Here is a 21,850-nt window from a genome sequence, read left to right as displayed (position 1 = left end):
TATACAATGGATAGGGAAGGGGGGACAGAAAAAAAAAAAAAACCAAGGAATGAGCATAATCAATCATCATGAGAATCATTCTTGAACTCGAGAAATATTCTTTGGATTAAACCGCCACGGCACGAAATAACGGTCAGCTATTTTGAACAACCTTTGATCCCATGCGACTCCGTATTTTTTACTTTTGAATAAGAAATCGGTTCCTCCAGCCTCCATGTCCGTCACAACATTAACATTTGTGGTAATGCATGATGAGGTAGGGACATTGGAAAAAAGGTCGATCGGTTTGCCGTCCAATTTCGCTGGAAGATGAACCGTTTGCGATCCCAACCCAACCCATCACCGAGACAAGCAACCAACCGCGCAACGAGGTATCTAATATCCGTACTCAGCAAGCTGGCTCTTGGTCTTCTCATCGACACCCGCCGACTTCTGGGCCTGGACGAGCTGGCGGCGGGCGGCCTTCTTGCGCTCGTAGTAGGCGCTGCTCTTAACCTTTCTCCGCTCCTCAAGTCTGTAGAAATATCCGTTAGCCACAATTGTTCCTTCTTCCTTCTCCCGGATTCCACCACAGCGATGTAAACGTACCTGGCAACAACGTCCTGGTACTTCCAGCCAACCTCGTGGCTGAGTCTACCGACGGTGCAGTACTTGCGGCCGGGTCTGAGGCGAAGGACACGCAGAGCCTGGGGAACGACGACGCGCTTCTTCTTGTCGTAAGGGGGAGGAACACCCTCGAAGACCTTGAGTCTCTCCAGAGCAGCAGCACCGCGGGGGGTCTTGTGGGGAATCATTCCGCGGACGGCCTTGTAGAAGATGCGGGAGGGGGCACGGAAGTGGAAGGGACCTGCATTCGAAGTTCAGTACTCAAAAAGGTCCCAGCAGAGAATGATCGAGTCGTCGTCATCATCAGGAGTCGGGTAGAATCTCACCTCCGCGAGTGGGGTTGAAGCGAGTAATCTTGCGAAGGTAGGCGTGGTACTTGACTGTATCATCGAAAATAACCCAAGTCAGCTTTTCTGCACCGAGAGTCCAAGCACTGTATGGCCGTCCGCCTCTCGTCCCATGTTCCATGTCGGCATATGCTCCTCCTGAACGAATCCACCTCTTGCGCCATAGTTCGAATTACAAGGGGGTAACGAATCGGATAACGTACGCTTCGCGCGGAAGAACTCGCCGGAGATGTTGAGGGCCTCACATCTCACAACGACGATCTTCTGGCCGTTGAGCAGCTGCTTAGCAACAGTGCTGGCCAGGCGACCAAGAAGGTGTCCCTTGCCGTCAATGACGACCTGCAAAAATATCCCAGCACAAGTCAGCGATCACTGTAGACGAATATCAAGTTGGCAAATCCCGCCGCTCCTCCCTCCCCATCTTTTCTCATCTCCAACTCCAAAAGAACGAGGGTTTCTGGCGGCATGCATGTGAACAGGGAGTACGCACGACTGGATCGATGGAGGACATCCTGCTCTTCTGTCACCGTTTCAAGAGGAAAATATCCAGCGAAAGGAAGAGCGCTGCTCTAGGATACTCCCTGGGGATGTATGTTGTCGGCGGTTGTTGTCGTTGTTGGTCAGGTTCAACGCACACAACGAAGTCGAATGGTTCGCACTGAAGATCGCTAAGCGAAGGCTACTACCCTTTGTGTGGAAAGGTCAGTTGAGGGCCACAGCCCTAACCCGGTCCAATCCCGTGGCCCGCTATCACGTGAGCTGCCTCCTTGCCCTCCGCTGGATTCCAGCCCTGCTTGAATTGTTGCACGCTTTTCTGGGTCCCGAAGATGAATTGTTTCATGATAGGCCAATTCGAGTCTGTTCCACCTAATGTGTTATTCACACTGGACTGTCTTGCTGTCTAGCCTGTCGGATTAATCCACGGAGTAGATAGTTGTTTGGTGATGTCAATTGTCTTCCGCACTACACCTGACGCTCCTGACGCTCCTCGTCAACTCAACTACTACGTGACTCTCCTCGACACAAGGCTTGTTAATGGAGATATCGGTAGTAGCATTGCATAGGTATACAGGTATTTGTATCTGAATTTCTGAGGAACCGTTGCCTGACCAGCAACGTTCGAATCTCATGAGGATTCCTTGGCGCGCCGACAGGACCCATTTTCCATCCTACTTTGTACTTGACTAACATCCGTGTTCGCGATTTGATATTGAACGCTTACTGTAAAAGTCCCGCATGACTCAGATCTCGTGTTTGCCATGATAACGCCTCGTAGGTTGTAACAGAGCTGAGCTGCGCCGTGTTGGTCTGCAACTCTGAAGAGCCTCAGCCTTGCTACACAAGACTGTATAACGACCACCACAGGCTTGCTGACAGCCTCATCCGAAGCCATGATGCGGCGGAAGACGCGCTTTGTCTGCGTATCTGACACACACGGTTATACACCCTCAGAAGCAGGATTCAAGCTACCGGCCGGGGATGTCCTGATTCATGCTGGAGATCTTACAAACCAAGGGAGCCTGTCGGAGTTGCGCAAAACGATTGACTGGATCTCCAAGGCTGATTTCGAAATGAAAATCATTGTCTGTGGTCAGTCCGGTAGACATCAACTACCTTGATCTTTCGTGTTTACTGAGTGGTACACCTTCAGGCAACCACGATATCACACTGGAAGCAAGCTTCTACGCTGAGTATGGATCCGACTTCCACAACCAGCGTCTAGAAGACCCCCAGCGATGCTTGGAAGTCCTGACTGAAGGAGCACCCTCGATCCTTTTCCTCCGGCATCAGTCAGCACTTGTCCGCTTGACACGGCCCGAAGGGCCCCGGACCATATTTAAGGTGTTTGGCTCGCCCTATTCCCAATCGCCTGGGAACTGGGCGTTTGGATACGCATCGGCCGATGCCCCTGCGCTTTGGAACCACATCCCATTGGATGCAGATGTTGTCGTGACGCACACGCCGCCTCGTTCTCACTGCGACACCCGCAGCACGGGGGAGCCGGTTGGGTGCCCGGCCCTGCTTCAGGCATTAAGCCAGGTCAGACCTCTGCTCGCTGTCTGTGGCCATGTACATGAGTCGCGGGGATACGAGAGAGTGGTATGGCCTTCGAGGCCGTCATCAGGCACAACTGGGGAACTACCTGACGCCCAGGTTGTGCGAGGCAACTTGCCTCCTTCGGGGAGCAAGAAACAAAGCCTCGTTGATTTGACAGGCAAGAAGGCTGAGCGTCTAGATAATGATGGCTTTTGTATTAGTGGCCCCAGCTCTTTGTCCACAACCTTCGGATCGTCGCAGAATGCCATGCTGCTGCCGTCGAGCCCAGCGTTAACGTGTGCAAAGCCTGAAGATATGGACGGACATGAAATGACCTGCAACGACGAAATCCGATCGGCGCGGAGGGAAACCTGCATCGTCAACGCATCCATCATGGCCACCAGCTGGCCACATCGCGGGGGCAGAAAATTCCATGCTCCTATCGTGGTGGATCTGGAGCTGCCGACGTGGACGGAACCCTAAGGCACGAGAGCCTCGTCCTTCATGTTTTGACACTTTCATGGCACGCAGCCATGCTGACTGGGATGCTATGTGCGACACGGCAGCAGACAGCAGAGAGCTCTTGAGCTTTGACGCGACGGGGAGCGAAGATGATCAACTGGACCGCTCGCTGACGTTTTTTACGAGTCAAGAACTCCGTAGCCTAGTAGTAACCCTGGTAATGAAATCTGGATTTATCCCCGATGATTACATCACGCATCGGAGCACGATGGATCTACAGCCTCGACCAGGATACATGCTGGCATCTTAGTCTGAACAACCATCGTCACTCTGCACATGACTGCAGACTATGGAACCGAACTTGAACCTCTAAACTTGACGGGAGCTTCTTGCAGACATACCCCCGGCAACAACACCTACCTACTTTTAGCTTTTAGAGAGGGTAACCTACAGGTCATCTGCAGAGCACTCCCATCACCTGATTTTGATTTCGTCAGAACCACGAGCATGAGGTAAGCTATCTACTCCATACAGCCAGTCATGGACAGTCTCTGAGCCTGAATGACCAACAAGCGCTTGCTTGCGCCCTATGAATGGCGGGATGGAGGACTAGCGAGGTGATGGACCATAACCCCAGCGATGATGCTTATGCCTTTCACATCGGGAGATTTGTACTTTATTCCATTGTACGGAGTATACTCTCTTCCTAGCAAAATCAGCAGCTTACCACCAGACGTCTACCTATCTACCTAATATCATACTGATAGAGTCTCGATATCTGTAATGACAACTGCATTGTCCGAACCCCTTACAGAACAGTACATACTTCCATACTATCCCCCAAATACAGTAGTAGGCAAACACATCAGAGTTCGCAGCACCCAAGGATCTCGGATCACGGTGGGCATGCTGTACTCGGTGCCTGTCGAGTTTATATCCATTACCAATACTCAACCAACCTACTCCTGTTCACGGTAAGGAGTTCACTACTCCCAACGCCGGGGGGGGGGTGGTTGGCGCGTTAAGCTCCAATTTAAATCGTCGTTCAGACTTCAGTTCCTGACTTCCTACAGAACAACATGCCTGTACTCCGTATGGCCATGGTTATGGAATTGAACACTTGACAACGGCGACAAGGCTAAGGTTAAGACTAAGTGGGTCAGCCCCCCCTCCCCTCCGAGATTGATCAGTGAGTGAAACCGATTCCAAAGTGGAGGAGGAAATCTGGATTAAAACTAGCCGCCGATTTTGATAAGATGCAGCCGGCTAGATCGGGGATGTTCTCTGTTGCATGCCATCTCTACTCCGTACGCTTTCTGTGCAGTCAGCAGTAGTGTGCACAGTGCGTGTGTGGCTGTGTTGCAGGACGATCCATGGATTATGGATTATGGATTATGGAAATGGAGTCGGAGAATAATAATAATACATAATAATAGGTAAGCTGTTAACTGTAAGCTGCTATGTACGGATCCGGTGAGAGTGTTGTATTGTCATTGTTTCTATTTCTATCCAATTGCCCCTGCTTACGGAGTACCTAAGTATATATGTATTTCCCCTTCGGCAATGCCTGCGACTTGCACGGAGTACGGTGCACCTCACCCCCTCAACACATGTACTACACTACTATAGACCTGACCTGACTTGCAGTATGTCGTGAGCCAGAGATCATAGGTAGGTATCGTGGTCCAGCGTAAGGTACCCCATACGTCCGGAGTACTTTTTGCAAGCCAATCAGCCGCGCCATCCCAGTCTACTTGATCGTCCAGATGATATGGAGAAACCAACTTTAGCAGGGACTTTGGACTGAAGAGAAGGGAGTTGATAAACCCGACAGGGCGCCCTCTCCCCTCTCCCCAAAAAAGCCACATGGATCCAGCCAGTGGAAACTTCCTCCCCCTCCAAGACCTGATTTAAAGTTCTGAGGCATCTGTGATAGCTGTGCAGTATTGCAACGGACACTGGGCATTGGGTCATTGGAATTAGACTCTCCAGGTCTTGATGTCAAATCGCATGCTATCAACCGGCAGAAGGATGTGACGGTGCTTGGTGGACAACACGCCTAAGGCCCTGCCATTGGACGCGCTCGACCATGGAAGTGAAGCATTAGCCCCTGCAAGCTAATGCCGGGACAATCATCACTGCATGGCGACTGGCGAGAGTCGGTCATGGCTCGCCTGTTCGTTGGAACTTGGAACAATAATGGGAGAATCGTGGAGCCAGACCTGACGCGGTGCAGATGACTTCCATCCCAGGAACCAATTATTTGAGTAATGCCTTCCAGAAGCCATTCTTCTGCTTGGGGAAGGGGAAAAAAAGGAATGCAAGACAGGCTGACGGGTTATAGGTACAAACTACAAAGAGACGCCGGTCAGCTTACCCATCTGTGATGGGGGGTTTTTTTTTTTTTTTGGTCTGCCACAGAACAGCCAGCCGCAAGCTATGGTCTTCCCAGGTTCCTCGTGAGGCTTCCTTGCGCCCTTTTTTCCCCTTTTTTTTTTTTTTTTAACGGCCGTTGAGCGATCGACATGGTCTTGGGTTCTATTCTAATTGTTGGGGATGATGGTGGGGGATGGTGGGATGGTGGCCGTCTTCTGACTTGCATCTAACCGCCGAGATTCAAGGATACTCTAGTTCTCATGGAGGTGTGAGGGTTGTTCAAAGTATAGACTATATCTCGATATCGGACGATGAAGGACTACGAGTCTACGACAGAAGTGTCACGGAACCGAGCGGGAGGCACCCACGGGACCAGTTTCACGCGAGCGAGGATCGGATCGGGGTCGTTGTCGCCGTGAATGAGCTATGAACCAATGACAATTGGCCGTGCCTGGTCGCATGTACCTCGTTGTGACTGATGACTTACGAAGAGGCATTTTTGTAGGACTGGTGGGGATTCAGGGAATAGGGATCCTCCACAGTCTGCACATGAGCGATCAATATCTTGATGTCCCACCGCAGGCCACAGCTTCAGCTAGAGAAGGAAGTCAATTCGGAAAAAGGGGAAAAAACAAAAAAAAAAACAAAAAAAGGACATGTCCGAACTTGAACGGATGACCCGACTACCGTACTCCGTAGGTGGATAGGTAGGTAGGAACTCCATATTGTGGGACTGGTTGAAACGCGATCAGCCAATTCTAGACTGTCATTGCAGACGTGCAGCAAAGAGGTGAGGCAAGCCGCGTAGGTAGAAACTAGAAAGAGGCGCACCAACAAAGCAAGGCCACCGGCACGTTGTACGCCTGTGATTGGAACCTGAAACTCGATCCGGCAACGACGAGCCAGATCCATGAAGTGATGGGAACGACGTCGGCCTATGAGACGAAGGGATCACCCGGGGCAAACGTTTGTGGACATGCGGAGTGGTGGCCCAGTGTTGCAGCCAAAGACTTTTTTTCTTTTAAAAGTCTACCTACTGTGTAGTTAGTTGTACTGTTGTACGCAGTCACAGCCGGCGCCAACGGAGGTTAGTTAGTGCGGGGTATCCGATTATCCCATCGTTCTCGCTGCATGAGATGGCTGAATCCGAGGCTTTTGAGAGGAATGACTGGTGGTCAGACTGCCCATCTGAATGTTCGATAAAAAGCGCTTTCCTGGACGCTGATTCGTCTGCTGCGGTGATAGTCAACTGTCCAGTGATATGGGGAGTTCTGGAGGGGTAAAAAAGGGCGGAAATCGCCTACCCCCCAAGCCAGCTGATGATGGTCGTACTGCCTGCTGCTCATCTACCAGAAGAAGTCACTCTATACGAGGATCATCCGTGGGTGATTTAGTCCTAGTGGTGGTGGTGGTGGTGCTGCTGCAGAGCAGAGCAGAGCATCTCTCAGAACCGCTGGAGCAAGGAGGAGGCGTATTATTTAGTTCCAGGCGAGGGGAATAATAGTAAGGTGAGAAGAAGAACCAAGAGTAGTCAGTACTCCATAGTGTATATCAAGTGAGCATGGGGGGTGTTCTCCGTACTCGGGACCTAGTTAGTACTCGTATAGTCTGTTAGGTTAGGTAGAGTGTCGAGTCGACTCAGGACTCAGGAGACGGAGGATTTATATGGATGAGGAATGTCGTGTAGCAAGTCGACAGACATAGTCAATAATAATGAGCAACACCGTCAATCCTTTATCATCCTTCTCATCATCTGTTCCAGAACCTAGCCTGGTGTTGGCGTGAGTATTTGTATCACTTCTGTTCCTGACTTTGCCGGACAGGAAGGACTGACTCTTCATGAAGACTGGATGTCAGAGATCCTTATATTCAATTGATATCGATTCTCATTTAGACCAGCACCTCTTCTACCTTACAGAGTGCATCAATGAATCAATAAGTCAATAATAATAATCAAATCCATTTCATGACCACTTCTTCGTCTCTATCTATACTAGTCGATTGTCTATCCCTCATCTCTCCATCGTCCATCACTTTCGTGTCTTCAACGCCAACCCAACCCAAGCGGGTCCCTCCAACGTGGTTTCACTCTCAGCGTCTCGATGATAATTAGTACGACAACGACGACGACTAGTTATTTCCCTCCAGCATCCTCTCCAATTGCTCCGCCTTGCTTTGACCGCTAATTCGGATTGAGATTTGAGGTTGATTGATGGGTCACTGTACTTCACACTTGACTCCATCATCTTTCAGTCTTTCCCCCGGCAACCGCAGCTTAGGACGGACTGGAGACCCGCTCGCTCTTTATACCTCCTCACAGTCACAAGTCACCATCTCTCGCTCCCCTTCTCTCTCTCTCTCTCTCTCTCTCTCTCTCTATATCCTATCTATCCTATCTCTCGACGTACTCCGTCCAGTACACCGTGTCCAATCTGCAAGACAGGCAGACAAGCAATCGTCAAGATTGAAGATTCCCATTAGTGCTCTGGCCTGCTGTGTGGCATCATCGAGCATCTTCTGGATCATCGCCCAAAAAGTATCATCCGGAACAACAAGCCAGAGAGGCATCATCACCATCGTCATAACCATTCTCTTTCTTTCATTCTTCCTAATTTCTCATCTTCATCGTCCATCTGATTCATCCTGACTAAGAGTGGTGCCACTTCATCGTCTTTTCCCAGCGTGGCGCAGTAGTATCTATCTAGTCTTTTATTTTTTTTTTTCCTGGGGGGCCTCAGAAGTTGCTGTCCAAGCAGTGCTCTTACAGCAAACCATTCTTTTTTCGCTCTGTTCTGTCCTCCCCCCCCTTTCGCCCTCTTTCGCCTTGGGGATATCTCCGATTTGCATGCTCTTTTAATTTTCAAATTCTCAACAGCACATTCTTTTTTTTTTTTTTTTTTTTTGCCCCTCGGTTTGACATTTGACTATCAAAATATTTGCCCCCATCTGGCCATCTCCCTCTATACTACACCCATTCAGACGGTCTGAAATTACCCACGGGACTCCAGATCCATTATCCACTCCCCTGATAGATTTATTCCTGGTCTGCCAATCACCGGGCCTAAGTGGTTCCCATCGCTATTTGTGGCATTCAGGGCCGTGCTCGTGCTGCTGACTGAAAGAGTGGCTTGTTCTGCTCTTCTTTTCCCTCTCCTGACGAACACGACTCATTCTCGCCCGTACTATCGATCTATTCAGATTACCTGATCATCTCGTGAGAGTTCCACTGTCTTCCCCGATCTTCTTGTTTTCTTTTCGAATACTTCGAATACTTCGATCCTTCGATGCATTGGTCGTGTCTGGTGCCCGGATTTTAAATGATGAACCATTATTGATCGTCACGAGTACCCACGTCACGGTCGTCACCCCATTTCATCTGCTGAGAGAGCGTTTGTTGTATATTGTGGTACATACCTCTCTGGCGGAGACTCTCTCTATCTAGGCCGGACGGGTCAGGAACAACAACCCCGTTCCCACCGCTTGTCGCCTCCTCTCCCCCTTTACAACGCAGCAGCTTGCTTTATCTACTCACCACCACCTCGCTTGCCTTTCAGTCTTTCCTTTTCCAAACATTGATTTTTTGTTGTATCTACAATTTCATCCCGGTTGATGGTTTTCAATCGCACATCAATACCCTCACAACATGTCATCCGCACCAGATATCGATCCATATGCTGTCCTGGGAGTGCAGAAAGATGCGACACTCACGGAGATCAAGTCTGCTCACCGCAAGCTTGTGCTCAAGTGCCATCCCGATAAGATCAAGGACGAGTCCCAACGGAGTCAAGCGCAGGATGAGTTTCAACGGGTGCAGCAAGCTTACGAGACGCTCTCCGACGAGACGAAGAGAATCAAGTACGACCAGAAGGTCCGTCTGGCAGAACTTCGGCGCGAGATGATGGCACGCGGTGGCCCCGCCCGGAGTAGTGGCACCTCCCGGGAATATCGCGACGGACGGATCTACGAAGAAAGAGTGCCGGCTGATGCGGCGTTCTTCGACGAACATGCGCGCTTCACCGAAGAGCCCCGACCGATGTCTCGCAAACATGACGATTACGGACGGCGACAACGAAGCAAGACGACTGACGAGAAGAAGTCCAGGACGGTTCCGGTCGACCACCTTCGTGCGGCCAAAGAGTCGATCCGCGAGAATGTCAAAGCGACCCACTCCGATCGGGACAAATACCGTACCAAGGAACGCCGGCGGGAAAAGTACGAGAAGTTCGAACGGGCGGGATCGTACTATGGTACGGATAATAATAATGATGATGATGATGACGACGATGACGACGGCGGCGGCGGCGGCGCCTCGGATAGCAGTGCGTCGTCCATCTACGTGCGTGTCAAGCGACCGTCGGAGTCGAGACGAAGTCGCGAGTCGACCTCGCGGAAGACCAAGTCGACCGACTCCAGCCGTCGCTCTGAGCGCTCGCGGTATGAGGAAGACGGCTATTCCGATGCGTTTGAGGGCAAGCATGAGAAATGGCATGATGCCGCCCAATATTATATCAGCCGCTCCCGGGCTGTGCCCGGAGAGAGTGAGCGGAGACATCGGTCGCCTCGCTCTCCCACTCGTCAGCATGTCTACGAGTCTGTGGAACCAGAGTCGACCTCCTCTCGCCGTCCCGCCCGGTCCACCCGCTCCAGCCGGGAGGACGTGCGCCCATCAGCCTCGCGCAACAACTCGTATGAACACCTGGAATCGCAGCCCCGCGTCTATGAGATCAAGAGACCTAGCATGCCGACCGCTGCAACCTCGCCGGGAATCAAGGTGTCGTCGACGACCGTGCGGCCCTCCCTGCAGACTTCGCGATCTGCTTCCAGTGCCCATACCCACTCTCGCTCCAAGGCGTCGGTTCGATTAGCCGAGTCGATTCTCCAGAGCATGGTCCGGCCCTCGAAGCCCCGGGGCGTAGAGCGGTACGACTCGGGCTACTCAAGTCCCGGAACGCCTGAGATGGCACCGGGCGACAGCCCGACCAAGACCTCGATGCGCTACAAGGTCAAAGATCAGATTGATACAGTGGTGGTCGAACCCGTCCTGCCCTCGCCCACCTCGTCCTCATCGAGACATTCGCGGGCCTACTCTCCACCACGCACCGAGCGTGCCCCGAAGTCGTCTCGATCCAAGCCAAAACCAACCCGCAGCAACACGACCTACGCCTACCCGGTGGCCCCCGAGTCATCGTCGTCGTCGTCATCGTCCTCTCGCTATGAGAGCGCCCGAGTGAGCGCCCCGCGGCATTCCCCCCCGTTATTTGGAGAACCCGAATACAACTCCCGCAGCAAGGACAAGGACTACCCTCGTGATGCGTACCCGCGCCATTACGACCAATACCGCGAACCACCCGTGGGGAGGCGCCAATCCACCTTTGCTTAATGACTTCCACGATCCCACGATAACGACAGGCCTTTTATCATCTCTCCCGCTAAGATGGTAGGCTCTTGAAGCGCGCCACGAAACTCCCCCATCATGTTCATTATTCAATATCCCTCTCGGCATCTAGAGTCGTTTCCCATTCGAATTACCATTCTTGCGCATATTTTTTTTTTCTTTTTTTTTTTTTTTTGTCCCACGATATTTTTTATTGTCTCACCAATCAACCCAAGCAATGTCCCAAATCACATCATCACCGCAGCACAGTCGGCGCACGGACATGGGGGTCTATCTCTTTTTCTGCTTCTTTTACTGTTTTCCTACACCTACAGGAAACCAAGGCATGCATCTGGCCTGATTCGGGAGAGACATCTGCAACTCATGAATAACATTGACATTGACATTTGCTATTGATTTTTATTCTGCGTTGTTTTTTTTTTTTTTTTTTTACTTTTACATATTATGACGATTTCATGAATCAACTTGGGAGGAATCTGGGTTTTACATAGGATCGGGTAGCATAGGATAGGATAGGATCCAGGGGCTGGATCGGATGGACTGGAATGGAATGAATTCACATCCCCCGTTCTTGAATATTTATCTGGCCTGGTTTTTCATTTTCAATTCGTAAACGAGTGTTAGACAGGGAGAAATGTGATGAAGTACGGGCGGTTAGTATCAGGAAGTTGGTCTTGGTCATCTTGTTTTTCTAGACCCAAGACCAAGACCAAGACTACGGAATCATTATATATAATTACATGCCGCCCTGTTGTTCACGCTTTAAGGTCTGTTCTGCTGCTGCGGTTGGCTTTACTGCCTGCTGTTTTGGGCGATGTACGCAAGGAGCTTTCCGAAACTGTTTATCTTCCTTACCACTCGAGGCAAATCACAAAGAAGTGGCTTTCCATTACATTTCCCATCACGACTATGTTTAGGCGCTTGAGGGAGACCGAGCCTGATAGGCTCTCCTTAAGACTTAGCGAAACCCTTCAACCTTTCACTGTAGTACCTTGGGGAGCCCTCGCAATGTGGCATCTAGGTGTCCCCATCGCCGTTGGAGTAATATGTCCCCCTTTAATAGTACACTATTAATTCAACCATGCTTATACCAATGATTCCATTCTCTATAGGCTCCTATGATTGCGGTGCAAGACAACGACTATACAGCTGCTATTGAAAGGCTTGAGAGCGCAGGATTCAAACGAAGTGTTCCAAACCGCGCACCTGCCTCTGAAATCATGGAGGACCATCCGAACCCACAGCAGGTGCTGGAGGAGATTAATGCTGGCTATGAACGCTTGGATCAGTCCTGTGCAGTGTTTGATTATCCAAATAATGGCGAACCAACAGAAAAAGGCTTGCAAGTGTATTTGTTTCCCAACATGTTTGCGCACTCTTTCCAGGACGATCCCCCCCGCCCTTTGACTGAAGCAAGAGATGGAGCACCGAGAAAGCGATTTGAAACTTACGGCAACCTGTGCTACCCATTGGAACAAACGCTCCTGGAAAGCTTTGTTAAGGCTGCAATCGATGAGGAAACAGAAAAAGGCTGTTCTACGTGGGGCGAGTCACTCAGGTCCTGGGTATCTCTGATGACAGGGTACCTAGAGGTTGATAATGATGCTCTTGATCATTGCCCAGATAAAACTGCAGTGGAATGGTACAGTCACAACTTTGGTAGGATTCACGAGGCCAATTTCGGTCCCATTTATCGACGCGTTACGAAACGGCTGGGCTCGGGAAAGGAGATGCCAGTAGATATGAGAGGAAATCCTATTTAGACCTACTCCGTAACTTCAGGGTCTGATCAAATCGCAACTATCTCTGGTTATCGGTGGGGAGTAAAATGTCGCTAGCCCCTCCATCCAGAAGCCACCACATACCTACTACCTATTGTTTATTGTTGATTGTTTACCATGCAAGAATAGGTGATGTTCGGGGAGGGGTGAGCAAAGCAAATGACATCATCCCATACCTGTATCTGTGCCAATAGGTGTGCATCTTGATTCTTGTCACTTGGCTGTTAAATTTAGCTTTGGGGTAAGGCATACGATCTACGACTATAGCTACGTCAAAGCAAAGCAAAAAGGTAGTCAAAGAGGGTGATGGATGTTAGTTATATGCAAGTAAGGCAGTAGTAGTAGTAGTAGTAGTAGATGTAGATGGAGCATGCCAAGGATGAAGAAAACATGGTTTGGTTGGCTTTTGCTTTTCTTCCCTCTTCTTTCCCTCCATACATGTTCCACATGCGAAAGGTTAACTTGGATGCTTCGGGTTTTGAGGTGGCAATGCGTGCGTGATACTTCGAGGACCCCTCGATGGATATGCTTCAAGGCTCGGACCAGTCGACTTGGTCCGTGGCTGGATCCGAGCCGTCTTTTGAGTATGTGATGCGCAGACGGAGGCGGAGTTTGGGGGGCAGAGCCTGCGGGATGTGGGTTAGAATTCGTTTTGCGATAGATCGATAAGCGGAATAGCCGAATACTTACTCCATTGAGGCCGGTAACCTTCAACATCTGGACGCCTTCGTCTCCCGCGCTAAGATCGGCTTTGTTGATCGCGCTGAGTTGGAGCCGCTGGCTCTTAGGGACCGCAGCTTGTAGCCCGACGTTGGAGAACTGATTGAAACTCGAGTTGTTGCGGAACCGCGCCTGGATCTGTGCGGTGGCGTTGCCGCCCCGCTGCACCTGCAGCGTGAGACTAAGATCGTTTTTGTTGTATGCGGTGTGGATTGCGGCGGCGGACGGCGAGGCCACGGGAGACGGGGCGGACCCGAGACCTCCCAGGATATCCACCGATGCGGATGCCGGCTCCGCGGGGCGGGGGGAGGGGGTTCCGTTCGAACCAAACAAATCCATGATTGCACTGGTGCTGCTGCTGGGCTGCGCGGCCGGGGGAGCAGGTGAAGAGATGCCCGAGTCTCCTCCGAGGATATCTGCCAGCAGATCGGCGGTGTTCTGAGATCCATTGGCAACAGTACTGGTGGCTGGACCCTCGGAGCCTCCCATGAGGTCGACCAGCAGGTCCTGCTCGGCTTGCTTGGCGGGCTTCTTCGACTTGTCCTTGAGGAGCTTGCTCTGACGCTTCTTGGCGGGGGCGCCGAAAACTCGCTGCTCTTCACGGATCTCTGGCGCGGGCATCCGTTCCAGAACGCCTTGCCGGATCTGATCGTAGCCAAACAGATTGGTATATTCGACGGCGCGCTGCTGGATCTCCACACTCAGATCGGCAGTCCGGCTGTTGAGGAAGCGCCGCAGCCGTTCAATCTGCGATGGATCCGTCATGCGCACCGTAAGCTTCATCGAAGCCGTTGTGATATACTCAATCACCGTCTGCGTCGCGTATGTACTGTTGAGGATATTGTTGAAAAGGTCAACAATGTCGCTCTCCTTGACCTCCTTGACCAGTTCTTCCTCCTCGTATTGGCCCCCATGGAGCAAGCTGTCGCCATATTCGCCAATCACCCAGGTGGCCGCAAGCGTCAGACCTTCTTGAGAGATATCCTCCTTCAGAGACGTGTAAAGCTTTTGCACGCAGTAAGTCTGCAATTCTGGCGTGGTGGCGATCAGGCGCACAAACGACGACAAGATCTGTTCCTTGACGTATGCGCCGGCCAGCTTGAGCACGCGCAGGATGGTGTCGACGTGCCACCGTTTGTTCGGAGCATACCGGTCTGCAGCGATGCCGATCTGAGTGGTCATGGAGGGCTTGAACTCGTTGTCGGCGACCTCCAAGAAAGCGAGCAGTTCCCGGACCAGCACACGCACGTTGCTCTCATTGATCAACATGAAGCTCAGGTCGAGAGCTCGCCGTCTGATGCTGATGTCAGGATCACGGAGGCATTCCAGAATGGTGTTGCGATGCCTCTGTACCGCATTCGGCTCGATTGCCACCACCTTGTTGAGCGTGTTCAGCGCGACGTAGCGGATATTGTTGTCTTTGTTGGAAAGGAATTTGCCGAGGATGTTGACACCCAACACCCTCAAGCCAGAATCAGCTTCGATGTCGAGAATCGTGAGAACGGCCTCGTAGAGGATAGCGTTGCCGACATTTTTGGTCGCGTCGGTGTTGGTAGCCACCTGGGCCAAAATGTCGTTGATCAACTCGCTGGTGGCCGCATCTCCTCTGGCGAGTACTTTCAGAAAGCGCAAGATCTTCACCTGGAGGAACGGATCCGTGATGCCTGATACATCGTGCTCCGGAGCGTAACCAGAGGTCGTCAAGCCCTTCAAGGCCCGGACAAGCCCCGGGGCCAGCGGCCGGAACATCTCGATGACGCCTTCCTGTCCTTCCTCCGCCTCCTCCGCCTCACACATGTCGGTCGCCAGTGTCAAGCCACACAGCAGCACACCATGGTTCCGGTCCGACAGAAGAGCCTTGGCCTTTTCCAGGAAGTGCTCCTGCAAGTCTGGAACCTTGCGGCAGATGCGCATGGCACACAGCGCCGCCTTCCGCCGAATGTAGGGGTTCGCCGTGGACAAGAGGGACTCGATTTCGGTAAACAGGTCTCGGGACATTTCGACCGAGGCGATGTTGCCCAACGCGCATAGGGCGAGGCCGACAATGTACTGGTTGGAATGATTCAGATCACTGCGTCCTGTCAGCGTCGACACTTTTGCCAGCGGACACACCCGGTGAGACGAGAGAGCACCACCCACTTTTTCAATGAATTCGTCACCAATGTCAACACCTCCTGGTTCTCGTCCAACAGCAGCATGGTACCTAGGTATCCCAGCCGTTTATCGGCGAACCGATGAGACGCCAACAGCTTCAGACATTCGATCTGACCGAAATGTGTTCGCTCGCCGAGTGTGAAAAGGTAGAGAAGCTTGGCCACATTGTTTCTCCTGGAGATAGATCACTATGTCAGCTTCGGAGGGGGGGAATGACAATCGTTGCTGGTGTCTGCTGCTGACCGGACTCCCGAATCGTGGCTCTCTTCCCTGAATGATGCCCGAATGGCGGCACTCTCTTTCTGAATGACTGCTCGTTCATCGGCAATTGTCTTGGCCGATCGAACATTCCGGATAAATTGTTTGACTATTTGAAGTCAGATCCCGCAGACGCAGAGGGAGAGCGTGAGTGACTTGGCTTGTCGTCTCAGGGATATAGGGGGTGTGGGGTTTTCTAGAATACGTACGGGATGTCATGACGGTCGCAAGACCCCCGACGGGGAAGAAGAGGAAAAAAAGGAGGGTGCAATAGAGAAGGGAAGAGAGGGCGATTCAAGGAGGAAGAAGGATGCGAAGAAACCTGTCTGCGCAAACCCCACGTCCGACAAGACTAGAAGGACGGTTCTAGTTCAACTGGTGATAGTTATAAAGTATTAGTTAGTTGTGATAGCTGCCCTTCGAGCCTCGCCCGTGCTTTGCTTGATCTGTCCCTCTTGGCATCCGTCCTGTTTGGGGTTAGCGTCTCCCCTCTCGCTCTGGCAGATCACGTGGTTAATTTCTCTGGGCCTGGTGGACAAGGCATCAATATTCTTGACAGAACAACCCTTACCTTACCGTACCGTACCGTACCGTACCATACCTCGTACTCGTATAACACGGGTTGAACCATGGTGCCGAGAGCTTTGTGATGCCTATGACGTGAGCGCATTATTATTATCCTCCTCCCTACTAAGCAGGCAGCCTGGCATTTCCCATTGTTGATACTTGTCTCTGACCTATAGCTAGATAGTCTACATAGTACATACGCCTCTACTCTACTCAGCATTGCTCCCTCCCACCTTGTGTCTTGGAACTCCGGTTGATCCGCTACAAGTTTGCAAGTCGCAGTGTCGCTTTGTTGGCCCCTGTGCATATCACTCATCAGCCTTATTTCACTCCCAGCAGCGGTTCATCGGATCCACCTCTTCCTACACATGACACATATCCCCAATTTCGTCTCTTCTGCAAATTCCGAATCCTGATCATATCATATAAAAGCGACTCACAGCCGTGTCTTTGCGCTCGGGGTGCGAGCAGTGTTTCGATGTCAAAACTGCATCTTTCTCTTGCGACACTCATCGGCTCCCATCATCAGCATGTCGTCTTCTGCCATCTTACAGCCCAATGGCAACGTATTGCCCCGAGCACGCGCCGTGAAAAAGCCAGAGGAGGGAACCATCACGCCCCCTCTGGATAGATTGATGTCGATTGAATCAAGGTATGTGGACTGCGACGCAATTGAAGAGCATCAAGAAGCGTTGGCTGACCCTTCACAAGTAGTGGCCGTTCTACTCCCATCGCCGAAGATGCCCCTCCCTCTGCACACTCGATAGCTACGGCCAGAAAACAGGCTCGAGTTCGGACTCGATTATTCTACACCATCAATTACACCCCTCGCGTGTCGCATTTTGATCCCAAGAGCGACCATCACAACTTCCGTGGCTTCTTCACACTCTTCTGGATTGCGCTCTTCATCATGGTCGTCACAACGGCGCTTCGGAACATCAAGGATACGGGCCTTCCGCTGAGGGTCCGAGTCTGGGGCCTTTTGACAGCGAACGTGTGGCAGTTGGGTCTCAGCGATCTTGCGATGGTCGTGAGTACTGGCCTGGTTGTGCCGTTCCATAAGCTCTTCCGGACCAACGGGTGGCTGCGCTGGGGACGAGGTGGCATGATCGTGCAAAGTCTCTTCGAAGCCGCTTGGTTGGTCTTGTGGGTCAAGTAAGTTCGATCTGGATGTTGTTGATGGTGCAGCATGCTGACGCACTCCAGCTGGCCGTTCATGATGCGCTGGACCTGGACAGCCCAGGTGTTTATGACTCTCCATAGTTTGGTTTTCCTGATGAAGATGCACTCCTACGCCTTCTACAATGGACACCTGAGCGAAACCGAGCGTCGGCTGGCCGCGCTGGACAAGCCCGGGTCGGTATCTCTGGATGCGGCTGTTCGGTATCCCGACCCAGAGCCTCGCCAGCACCCAACCCACCAGCATGGCGGCCGTACACGGTCCAAATCAGTCTCTGAGCTGCGCGAGGATCTAGCCAGTGAGCTGACATCTCCCCTGGGGCACGTCACGTATCCACAGAACCTCACCCTTGGCAACTACGTCGACTACATCTTCTGTCCCACCCTCTGCTACGAACTCGAGTACCCTCGAAACAAAACCCGACGGTGGACGGAATTGGCCGCCAAAACCCTCGCGGTTTTTGGCTGTATCTTCCTTCTCACCCTAACGAGCGAGGAATTCATCCTTCCAGTCTTGAGCGAGGCCAGCGTGCAGCTCCACAATGTCCAGGGCGCAACCGAGAAATCGCTGATCCTCGCCGAGACGATCAGCATGCTTTTGTTCCCCTTCATGATCACCTTTCTGCTCGTCTTCCTGGTCATTTTCGAGTACGTGCTGGGCGCCTTCGCCGAGATCACCTGTTTCGCCGATCGCCAGTTCTACTCGGACTGGTGGAACTCGTGCGACTGGTAAGTCCCTCCCGGTCAAACCCCCTCTTGAACCCATCCCAGAAGACAACCCCCCAGCTATTCCGGCGCGGGTGCCGTCGAAATTCACAATATAGTAACACCCGCTCAGGCTCGAATTCTCTCGCGAATGGAATGTCCCCGTCCATCACTTCCTCCGCCGCCACGTCTACTTCCCCTCGCTTTCGAACTTCTCCCAGCCCGCCGCCATGTTCATCACCTTCCTCGTCAGCTCCATCTTCCATGAGCTCGTCATGAGCTGCATCACCAAGAAACTGCGCGGCTACGGCTTCCTCGCCATGATGCTGCAGATGCCCATTGTCGCCGTCCAGCAGTCCCGCTTCTTCCGCGGCAAGAAGACCCTGAACGTGTGTACCCTCGCCTCTTCCCAGCGTACCCCCTTCCCCCTCCCCCTCCCTAGGTCTGAGTTCTCGTAGAAATGCACCTGGCTAACGGTTCCCCAAGAACGTGTTTTTCTGGCTTTCGATGATCTTCGGTTTGTCCATGGTATGTCTCCTCCTGCCTCCTATTTCTTAGGGCTTGTGGCAATACTGACTGTTTGTTTTTATGTTAGATGTGTGCTTTGTATGTTCTTGTTTGAGGAGAGGCCATTCCCGGGATTTAGAATCAGAATCGTGGTGATTTGTAATATAATGTAATACTAGACTGACTGGTTATACCTTTTTATATATATGCTTAGTACTTTCTGAGATACGTTGTCTCCACCCGAGTAGTCCTACTCGTCTCGTTGAACCAGCTACGATATCAAATATAAACATATCAAAAGATTGTACTAGTCGTAGGGCCGACTAAGATCCTCATATCAGGGCGATAGTGGTCGGCGCTGCGACGAGTACCACAACCTGCAATATCTCCAGTGATGGATTTTCCCCGCTCTAACATGCCTAACAAACAGGCTCCGCTTCGATGGTAGAGATACTATCGTCCAATCTGATGCAAAAGCAACAAGTAACCAAAAAGAATCAAAAGATAATTATCAAAGTCCAACGCCGGCCCAAAATAGCAAGCAGCCAAAAAATGCTCACCAGACAGAAAGACAATGAGTTAGTGATAGGTGCCTTCAGCAACGGGGTTCTTCGCGCCCCGTTTACAGATGCTCGATAGGCTCCTCGGGGAGCAGGATCTGTCTCTCCCGTCTGTCATGGGGAATGCATGCCTTGAGCGGGGGATGGATGATGTCGTTGAACAGGAATGTTCCGTAGACGAGCAGAACGAAGCCCAGCACCTGCAGCCACTTGAAGGTTTCCCAGCCCAGAGCGAGGGACACGAGCCAGATGAAGAGAGTACGGCAGGTGTCGATTGTGCTGCGGGAGGTGGCGGATACGGTCCGGGTGACGGAGAGACCGAAGAAGTTGAAGCCGCTGGGGAAAGATTACATTAGCACTAACTTTTTTTTTTTTTTTTTTTTTTTTGCAGTGGTAATGGTGGGGGAGGACAATACGTACCCGATGCTGATCATGATCAGAATACTGGATATGGCGATGTACTTGTTGCTCATGACTTGGCGCCATCCCTCCTTCACGTCAAAGTAGCCATAGCGGCCGGCATCCGTACGGCCTACGGTCAGATACATAATGATCGATCCGATGACAGTCACGGAGAAACCGAACACACCCTCCCAGCCCACGACCTGCAGCGGATCCATGGCGTAGTTCTCAAGAATCCACTCCTCCAATACGAACTGCGACGCGGTAAAGATCTGGGCCGCTGCAATCAGTAGCACGCCAATGATGGCCTTGACCGCTTCAGGCGTCCTCGCAACCTTTCGAGCTTCCATCACGGCCCGCGTGACGATGGCGATTGCATTCTCCTTCGAGATATCGTGCCCTTGGTTCTCGGTGAAAAGCGCACCGGCAAGTCCTACCAACGCTACACCAAGGACCACGATAAACAAGGAAATCCACTGGTACAGATACAGCTTCCGACGTAGAAACAAGACACTGAAGAGTCCGACAAAGAGCACCAGCGCACCACGCGTCATCTGGTAGATGCTGGCTGCCACGAACAGCAAGCCCACGTTCATCAGGGTCGTACCGGCGATGTCGCAGCATGCCGGCAAAGCAAGGAGCAGGATTCTCCGCCCGCTGAGATATATGCGTCCTTCGGCGTCAGTGGTCTTCGAGGGATGGTCAGGGGCATCCGGGCCGCGGATCGTTTGATCCTCTTCGTCGCCATCCTCGTCGGCGTTCACGGGATTATATCCACCAGCCAGAAGAGGTGATGAACTGCGCGATAAGCGCGGGTAGATAAAAGCTTGGTAGATATTGGAGGCCAGAATCACTAGCCAGCAGCCCATCTCGCCGATGAACATCTGGATTCTATGTCAAATCGCCAGTGTTAGCTGGAACTCAACAGCACAAGATTCAGGGATATAGAAACCCACGTCTGGAGGACCGGCTGCTCAAAGGTATGGCGAGCTTTGGGGTCGGGAGAATCGCAATTGCGTACACATTGCATGTCCTTTTTCCAACGGGTTAGCCAGGAGATCGGAAGCAAGACAAACGAAGTGCAAGGCTAGGTGTCTGACCTGGAACTTGTTGAGGATTGTATTGCAGACTCCGGTCACAAGCATCATCGTGACCAGAAACGGGATCACTGCTTGATTGGCCATCTTGTATGTAGCACACAGCTGTCACAACGAGAAATATATACGCACTCTGGAAGTGTGGGAGGAGAGTGAAGCTCTGAAGCTGATTGCTATCTGAATATCAAAACAATGGATCCACACGATACTTGGGCTGCTGTCGTTAGTGTACTCGATCCGTGCTGATCTAATGGAATTGGTGGCAGAGGTATTCACAATTTCTTATTGATCACCCATTCTGGACAAGGGATTGGGGGGTCAATGAAGAGAACAAAGGGCGAAGGCAAGCAAGTGACGAAGTGAGTGAGTGGACTGGGAGAGAGAGAGGGTGGCTTATCAGCTTCCTATCATTATCAGTGGATTAGTTGAGCAGCGGGTCACCTGGCCTGGCACATGATCCTGTTTGGTCGTAGCGTGTAAGGGACAATACTGCAGGTATTGTTCTGTCATGTCAAATACATACATATGTCACAGATAGATATTGCAATCATCAGAATCTCAAACAACAGCCAAAAAAAAAAAAAGTAGTTTGTAAATCTTCCAAATCACATCTCACAAAGATGCTCTCCATCCATTTCCCATCTAGATAAAAAAACAAAAAAAGTAAAAAAATCCAACTTTGGTGTCCCGTTTTGCT

General features: G+C 51.6%; 7 protein-coding genes across 7 annotated transcripts, besides 11 other annotated features; 4 read left to right on the top strand and 3 right to left on the bottom strand.

Annotated features, from left to right (window-relative positions):
- Positions 1 to 375: 375 nt before the first annotated feature.
- ACLA_028610 (60S ribosomal protein uL13) lies at positions 376 to 1,464 on the bottom strand (the record flags this gene model as incomplete). Its single annotated transcript, XM_001269561.1, has 5 exons — positions 376 to 514; positions 589 to 847; positions 933 to 986; positions 1,157 to 1,292; positions 1,444 to 1,464. The coding sequence occupies 5 exons, from the start codon at positions 1,462 to 1,464 to the stop codon at positions 376 to 378; spliced, it is 609 nt and encodes a 202-aa protein (XP_001269562.1).
- Positions 1,465 to 2,347: 883 nt separating this feature from the next.
- ACLA_028600 (metallophosphatase domain-containing protein) lies at positions 2,348 to 3,473 on the top strand (the record flags this gene model as incomplete). Its single annotated transcript, XM_001269560.1, has 2 exons — positions 2,348 to 2,543; positions 2,605 to 3,473. The coding sequence occupies 2 exons, from the start codon at positions 2,348 to 2,350 to the stop codon at positions 3,471 to 3,473; spliced, it is 1,065 nt and encodes a 354-aa protein (XP_001269561.1).
- A 1,353-nt stretch (positions 3,474 to 4,826) lies between these two features.
- Positions 4,827 to 4,851: a microsatellite.
- A 3,310-nt stretch (positions 4,852 to 8,161) lies between these two features.
- Positions 8,162 to 8,206: a microsatellite.
- Positions 8,177 to 8,206: a microsatellite.
- Positions 8,207 to 8,707: 501 nt separating this feature from the next.
- Positions 8,708 to 8,731: a microsatellite.
- A 740-nt stretch (positions 8,732 to 9,471) lies between these two features.
- Positions 9,472 to 11,208, top strand: ACLA_028590 (J domain-containing protein; the record flags this gene model as incomplete). The annotated part of the gene is made up of 1 exon (XM_001269559.1): positions 9,472 to 11,208. The coding sequence occupies one exon, from the start codon at positions 9,472 to 9,474 to the stop codon at positions 11,206 to 11,208; it is 1,737 nt and encodes a 578-aa protein (XP_001269560.1).
- Positions 10,081 to 10,118: a microsatellite.
- A 163-nt stretch (positions 11,209 to 11,371) lies between the features above and the next one.
- Positions 11,372 to 11,398: a microsatellite.
- A 312-nt stretch (positions 11,399 to 11,710) lies between these two features.
- Positions 11,711 to 11,742: a microsatellite.
- A 599-nt stretch (positions 11,743 to 12,341) lies between these two features.
- Positions 12,342 to 12,986, top strand: ACLA_028580 (uncharacterized protein; the record flags this gene model as incomplete). The annotated part of the gene is made up of 1 exon (XM_001269558.1): positions 12,342 to 12,986. The coding sequence occupies one exon, from the start codon at positions 12,342 to 12,344 to the stop codon at positions 12,984 to 12,986; it is 645 nt and encodes a 214-aa protein (XP_001269559.1).
- A 352-nt stretch (positions 12,987 to 13,338) lies between these two features.
- Positions 13,339 to 13,361: a microsatellite.
- Positions 13,362 to 13,534: 173 nt separating this feature from the next.
- ACLA_028570 (AP-1 complex subunit gamma) lies at positions 13,535 to 16,355 on the bottom strand (the record flags this gene model as incomplete). The annotated part of the gene is made up of 5 exons (XM_001269557.1): positions 13,535 to 13,630; positions 13,695 to 15,795; positions 15,864 to 16,052; positions 16,122 to 16,245; positions 16,346 to 16,355. 5 exons carry the CDS (start codon positions 16,353 to 16,355, stop codon positions 13,535 to 13,537), a joined length of 2,520 nt encoding a protein of 839 aa, XP_001269558.1.
- A 349-nt stretch (positions 16,356 to 16,704) lies between these two features.
- Positions 16,705 to 16,738: a microsatellite.
- Positions 16,706 to 16,738: a microsatellite.
- A 495-nt stretch (positions 16,739 to 17,233) lies between these two features.
- On the top strand, positions 17,234 to 19,145 carry ACLA_028560 (putative sterol o-acyltransferase (APE2); the record flags this gene model as incomplete). The annotated part of the gene is made up of 5 exons (XM_001269556.1): positions 17,234 to 17,355; positions 17,418 to 17,858; positions 17,910 to 18,611; positions 18,721 to 18,976; positions 19,074 to 19,145. The coding sequence occupies 5 exons, from the start codon at positions 17,234 to 17,236 to the stop codon at positions 19,143 to 19,145; spliced, it is 1,593 nt and encodes a 530-aa protein (XP_001269557.1).
- Positions 19,146 to 19,716: 571 nt separating this feature from the next.
- ACLA_028550 (putative nucleotide-sugar transporter) lies at positions 19,717 to 21,240 on the bottom strand (the record flags this gene model as incomplete). Its single annotated transcript, XM_001269555.1, has 4 exons — positions 19,717 to 19,990; positions 20,075 to 20,947; positions 21,013 to 21,089; positions 21,157 to 21,240. 4 exons carry the CDS (start codon positions 21,238 to 21,240, stop codon positions 19,717 to 19,719), a joined length of 1,308 nt encoding a protein of 435 aa, XP_001269556.1.
- Positions 20,018 to 20,041: a microsatellite.
- Positions 21,241 to 21,850: the final 610 nt, after the last annotated feature.

This window comes from Aspergillus clavatus, genomic scaffold, assembly GCF_000002715.2.
Source record: "Aspergillus clavatus NRRL 1 1099423829805 genomic scaffold, whole genome shotgun sequence".
In the NCBI taxonomy this organism is placed as follows: Eukaryota; Fungi; Ascomycota; class Eurotiomycetes; order Eurotiales; family Aspergillaceae; genus Aspergillus; species Aspergillus clavatus.
Note: the sequence above shows the minus strand (reverse complement) of the source record. Positions and strands in the feature narration are given on the sequence as shown.